Genomic DNA, 6,563 nt, shown 5'->3' with positions numbered 1-6,563 from the left:
AAATGACTATGACTATTGTACCACTGAAACAACCCAAAGGAGCACATTTCCAAATGGCCCTTCGGGGGCATCATCCCCCCTCGACTGAACGCACAGGGCCATATCCGACAGAGTCCCGCACCAGGATCAACGCTTTCTCCGTCCCTGGCAGATCCGAATAATGCAAGTCACAAGATGCGCAGGAACTGGGCCATTATTACGGTCCCCGGATGATTCGTCAGCCCCCTTGTGGAACTAGGTTCGAACTCCTGGCTAAGACTCCCTTCGCGGGTTCTCCCTACCCAAACGAGATACAGCTCGAGATGTCAGCTTTGCGTCCGCGACCAAGGCCTCGGAGTCAGAGGGTTTGGGGACTTTGCCCTAGTCTTCCCCAAACCTCACACATCGGGAAGCGAAGGAAGGGTTAACGCGGCAGGCAGCAAATTCGCCGCCGCGCCGCTAGAGGGCGACGCCCCGCACTCAGTCGTCACGTGATCTCGAAGGCGGGCCCAAGCACCGGCCTGGCCAATAGGAACCGGGAGCGGGGTCCCGGGACTAGAAGAAACGGCGGCCGGGAGGGGGCTACGGGATCATGGGGCTTCTGACCATTCTGAAGAAGATGAAGCAGAAAGAGCGAGAGCTGCGGCTGCTCATGCTGTATCCTCAGAGCGCCCCAGCGGCCGCCAGGGTGGATCCGCCGGGGGGCGGGGCCGCGGCCGCCGTGGGTACCCACCGCCGGTGGTGCGTCACGCACGCGGCGCTACCACTGCTGGGCGCGGGGCCGGGCGGGCCGTACCACTCTGCGGGGCGGGGGTTTGCGTGCTCACGCCAGCAGTGTGAGCCTGAAGGACGGGCCTGCACTGGGGTCTCCAGGGTCATGGGGAGGCGCGCCGCGCTGGTGGTGATCGGACGTCACGGTCTCTCGGGCTGGCCCGAGCGTGGGCCCCGCTCCTCCCCACCGCCGACCCCCACCCCTTCGTGTAGGCCCCGGCGGTTCCCTCCGGCTCGGAATCCCGGGGGCGCGAGGACCGCCTAGGCCCCTGCGCGTGGGCGTGGGCTGGGCTCCAGGTCTAACTGTCACTCAGGGCCCTTGCGGACCTTGCATTCCCTTAACTGGCACCTGCATCCCCCGCCTTGCGCCGTACCTGGCTGCCTGGACATCTGCGATCCACAAACTGGCAGGGAGAGAAGAGGGAAATCACTGTGCACTTAGAATTGGCATGCAGAACATGTCTGTTTTAGACAGTTGTGGGAAAGACAGTCATTAGGTTACTATGTATTGATCACCTACTGTGTGTTAGGGAATGCTGTAAAACAGGGAAACGGAAAGGCCTTCGTTACGGATCACAGAAGAGGAGGAAAAAAAGTAATAAAGCAAATGAAGTGTGTAGTTTGATTGAGTAGAGAAGAATGCAGTCCAGAGTAGTCAAAGACCATGCCAAGATAGTAACTATTGGGCAAAGATTTGAGGAAGGAAGAGATGCCTGGGAAAATTTAGGCAGAGGGCCTAAGATGGGGAGAGTGAGTGGATACAGGGCACTGCTGGACCATGGGAGATGGGAGTTTGCTAATGAGGAAGATACAAGAGAGGAAACACGGAGAGAGGGTGTGGTATTGGAAGGGACGGGATAATCAGGGCTAACTTTCCAAGGCCAAAGTTGGGCTACAGATGATGACAGGTACTCTGCTCACCCCCTTAGACATGGGATCACTGAGCCTGGGTCAGGTGAGCAAGAAGTAATAAAAGCAAAGCTTGTCCCTTCCCTCTCACCCCTCAGTTCAGGCTGTGGCTGCTCCAAGTTCGCACCTGCTGTTGAGCTCACGTTTGTTCTCTGCAGTACAGACTGTGGATCATTCCAGAAGGAGATGAAGGTGGTTTCCACCTCTAGATAGTTGCACTTTACTAGGTCCTTCAGAAGACTTGGGCCATCTATTTTGGGCCTCAAGACCTCACAGAGCCTTGTTTGGTGTCTAGGCTGAAAGCCACCCCTTACAGGAATGTCTCACTGGTTTCAGGGATCCCAGGTACCTAACTTTCTCCTCTCCTGCTTTATTTAGTCTTTTATTTCTCCTTAGACTTCTTTGTGTATTTTGCCTCTCTGTCTGTATGTGCACCATGTTGAGCGCCTGGTGCCCATAGAGGTCAGAGCTTGGTTGTGAACCACCATGAGGGTGCTGGGAACTGAACCAAGGCCCTCTGCAAGAGCAGCTAGTGCTCTTTACTGATGAGCCATCTCTCCAGCCCCATTATTTAGGGTTTTTTGTTTGTTTGTTTTGTTTTGCTATTTTTTTAAGTGTCATAAGGGTGAAGACTTGGCACATAATAGGCACTAAATATTTGTTGCATAAATTAAGTTACTTTGAGTCGGCTGACATGATACAATTCCATTTTGATACCTCCACATTTATCTCAAGCCAATCATGGGCCAGGCATATGCTCAACTTGTTTCAATATGCAGTAGGAAAATGCTAGCCCCTGAGAAGGTGGTAGTGTGAAGAAGTGTCCTCCTGCAGAGCTCAGGGATTTCTCCTTAGCCTATGTGCCCCAGTGGCTTGGACAATGCTGGCAAAACAACCATCCTCAAGAAGTTCAACGGGGAAGATGTGGACACCATCTCCCCAACACTGGGCTTCAACATCAAGACCCTAGAGCACCGGGGGTGAGTAGGGTCACTGAGGGCCACTGTGGGTCTGGGGGAAAGCAGGGAGGGCAGGACCAGCCTGACCTTCAACGCCCCTTCCTTCCCAGATTCAAACTGAACATCTGGGATGTGGGCGGCCAGAAGTCTCTGCGTTCCTACTGGCGGAACTACTTTGAGAGCACAGACGGCCTCATCTGGGTGGTGGACAGTGCCGACCGCCAGCGCATGCAGGACTGTCAGCGCGAGCTGCAGAGCCTGCTGGTGGAGGAGGTGTGCCCTGGGCTTCCAGCTGTGCCATGATTGGTCTGGACACTTGGGGAGGGAAGGGTCATTCCTTCACTGGGCACTGGGCTGAGACCTGGACTCACATCTCCTTGGTGTCACTGATTCACCACCCTGAGTGAATCTGCAGGAGCTGCCTCAGGACCAGCGCAGGGGCGAAGCTCAGGTTGCTGTGTGATGTCCACATCCCTAAAATTGTAATTAGGCTAATCTTGACCTTGTTGTCTGGACCCCTTTTTTTGTTTTGTTGACACGGAGTTTTACTCTGAATCTCAGGCTGGCCTAAACAGACTGAGGCTAACCTTGAACCACCAGCCTCTATTTCCCAAATAATAGGATTACTGGTGTGTGCCGACACACTACTTCATTATTACCTATTTGTTTTGGCAGGGTTGATTTTTTTTTTTTTTTTTTTTTAGGGAGTGGTGAGATCAAGTTTCTCTATGTAGCCCAGGCTGGCTCCAAACTCTCCATCCTTCTTAACCACCTGAATACAGTTGGGCGCCACTAAGCCATGCTCAGGAATTGCTATTATCTTAAGCTACAAGTTTTATTTGGATACTGCTATTTCTCCATTAATGTGCTCTGTCTGTCCTAGGACTTGAATCACATTGCCACATTTCAGTTAGTTGAAGGCCAGGGCACTTTTGAGAGGGTAAGAGGGAACTGCTACTGTCTATGCAGAACCCACAGGAATGCATGGGACTGTCAGACTGACATATACCACTAGTATGAGCGCAGCCTCTTCTGGAGTAGTGAACAAATCTAGAGAGATCACTGTTGACAGAGGCTGAGCCAAGGCTCAGCAGGGTTAGGCCCAGAAGTTAGAGTCCTCTTTGCAAACACACAAAGGTGAATAAGTAGAGAAAGGCCAACAGGGCAGTCTACTGGGAGTACAATTTAAGGATTCTGTGAATCAGGAGGAGGGGCAGGTGATTATATCACCAAGTTCCCAGGGCAGCCCACAGCATGCTTATGCTTTCTGCACAGAGCCAGAGCTACAGAGGGCTCAGGGATCACTGTGACCAGCACCCTCACCCTGATCATGGAAGAGGAAACTGAGACATGAAGGGGAGAGATGCCCACTGGGTGGTAGTTCGCTAGCATCAGCAGCTCTGTCTGCTTTGCCTACCCCACCTAGGGCTCCCCAACAACCATGGAGTCCTGCTCTTGACCCTGCATGCTGATCACTGACCCCCATGGCTTGTAGAGAAAGGATCAAACTGTACACTAATCCTCCCCAACCCCCAACCTGTTTTCTCTTTCCCCAGCGCCTGGCTGGAGCAACCCTCCTCATCTTTGCAAACAAGCAGGACCTGCCTGGAGCACTGTCCTCTAATGCTATTCAGGAGGTGAGTCAGGCCCTGGTGCAGGCTCATTGAGTAAAACTGAAACGTCTATAGTGCTTTATTATTTTTAACTGTATTTATTTTTGGTTTTTTGAACTGGGTTTCGGCAGCCCTAACAGGCCTCAGACTTACTAGAAGCTGAGGATGCCCAGGAATGTTCATCTTCCTGCCTCCACATGGAGAGTCCTTGGGATTAAAGCGTGCACCACAATGTCAGTTTCTGTAGTGCTGGTGATTGTTCCCAGAGCCTTGGGCATGCTAGGCAAGCACTTCTAACTGAGCCACATCCCCAGGCCCAGTCTTTTTTTTGTTTTGTTTTGTTTTGTGTTTGTTTTTTTTTTTGTTGTTGTTGTTGTTTGTTTTGTTTTGTTTTTTGAGACAGGGTTTCTCTGTGTAGCTTTGCGCCTTTTTCCTGGAACTCAGTTGGTAGCCCAGGCTGGCCTCTAACTCACAGAGATCTGCCTGCTTCTGCCTCCCGAGTGCTGGGATTAAAGGCATATGCCACCACCGCCGAGCAGTCTTTTTTTATTTACTTTTGAGACAGGGTTTCTGTAGCCTAGCCTGGCCTAGAACACACTATGTAGGCTGGTCTCAAACTCAACAGCAGCCCTCCTGCCTGAAACTTCAAGCGTGCACCTCCATGCCTGGCTAATAATTGGCTTTGAAAGCACTTATTAGCTCCTGCTGTGTGGCAAGCCCTAGGCAGGGTACCCAGAATTTGATGATTAATAAGGTCGTGTGGCCCCAGTCTAGACAAAGGCAGACCTTTAAATAGATCATTTCACAGGGTTCTAGCAGCCACCTTGCAGTGAGTGCTTCCCACTGCAATGCTCTCTGCATGGATTCACGTTTCATTCTTCGTTTATACAACAATCTCATGAGGCAGAAATGACTGTCACCACACAAAGGATGCAGGAGAATCAGAGAGGTTAAGTAACCTCCCCAATGTCACATAGTAGGTAAACAAGCCAAGATTGTTCCTCATGTTGACCTAGCCCTGGAGTCATAGCTGCATCTTTTTTTTTTTTAAAGATTTATTTATTATGTATAGTGTTCTGCTTGCATGTATGCCTGCAGGTCAGAAGAGGGCGCCAGATCTCATTACAGATGGTTGTGAGCCACCATGTGGTTGCTGGGAATTGAACTCAGGACCGCTGGAAGAACAGCCAGTGCTCTTAACCGCTGAGCCACCTCTCCAGCCCCATAGCTGCATCTTAACTGTTACTCTAGCAGGTTTAGAATCTTGATTTTTGTCTGTCTGAGACAGATTTCATGTAACCCCTTCTGCCTGCACCTCCCGTGTCCTGTATCGTAGGTGTGCGCCACCATAGCTGGTTTTAGAACCTTCCTGCCACCTTTTAACTGGCTATGTGGTGTGGAAGGTTATGGAGCCTCTGAGTTTGGGTTCCCTCCTTGGTAAAATGGACCATATCATCCCTAGATCAGGAGCTTTAGCAAGAGACAGACGACCTCTGTGGTTCCTGCAAAATTCCTGGCTCCTAGCAGACACTCAGCAGGCCATGTTGATTTTATGTCACCAAGGGGTGGCACTGGTGTGCAGCTGGAGTTGCCCACTGGGTGTCTGGGAAAGGATAGGCTAAGGCCTGCTTGTTCCACCAGTCCTTTCTGTCCCCAGGCCCTGGACCTGGCCTCCATCCGCAGCCACCACTGGCGCATCCAGGGCTGCAGTGCCGTCACTGGGGAGGACCTGCTGCCTGGCATCGACTGGCTCCTTGATGACATTTCCAGTCGTGTCTTTACTGCCGACTGAGCTTCTTCAGTGTCCCCAGCTCACTGTCCAGGCCCCTCCCCTCATCAGACACCAGCTTTGGGGGACAGGCACCAGCCGGCCAGACTAACACTCCCAACCCCGCCGTGATCTGCTGCTGCTACTGCTACCCACTGCTGCTCCCCCTCCAGGCCAGGGCTGTCACCCTGGCTCCCAAAGTGGCCTCCAGCTGCCATGCCAAAAGGAAAGGCTGAACTGGGAGGGACTACCTGCTGCTACCAAGGTCCTAGGTGTCGCCTCTGTCCAGCAGTGAGAATAAAACATTCCTTTCCCAGTTCCTGGCTGAGCCCTTTGTGTTTCACTGACTTCAGCCCTCACCTGGAATGCTTGATCCAGAGGGGACAGACGGGGCAGAGGTAGAACTGATTTTATCAAAGGACCGTGCACAGCATGGACGCTCAGGACTGGGCTAGCTGGTTCCACCTGCAAGAGACCAACTGGACTTCCTGGACATTTCATTAAAACAGGGAATCAAGGGAAGAGAAAGGTTTGAGAAGAAGAGGTTAGCAATTTCCTAGGGGA

General features: G+C 52.1%; 1 protein-coding gene across 1 annotated transcript; it reads left to right on the top strand.

Annotated features, from left to right (window-relative positions):
* The first annotated feature begins 482 nt into the window (after window positions 1–482).
* On the top strand, window positions 483–6,318 carry Arl2 (ADP ribosylation factor like GTPase 2). The gene is made up of 5 exons (XM_036207371.1): window positions 483–636; window positions 2,529–2,639; window positions 2,729–2,891; window positions 4,175–4,255; window positions 5,889–6,318. Exons 1-5 carry the CDS (start codon window positions 572–574, stop codon window positions 6,021–6,023), a joined length of 555 nt encoding a protein of 184 aa, XP_036063264.1. The 5' UTR covers window positions 483–571; the 3' UTR covers window positions 6,024–6,318.
* The last annotated feature ends 245 nt before the right edge of the window (window positions 6,319–6,563 follow it).

This window comes from Onychomys torridus, chromosome 1 (genome assembly GCF_903995425.1).
Source record: "Onychomys torridus chromosome 1, mOncTor1.1, whole genome shotgun sequence".
NCBI lineage: Eukaryota > Metazoa > Chordata > Mammalia > Rodentia > Cricetidae > Onychomys > Onychomys torridus.
The sequence above is the reverse complement of the archived record's forward strand: the minus strand, read 5'-3'. Positions and strand labels throughout refer to the sequence as shown.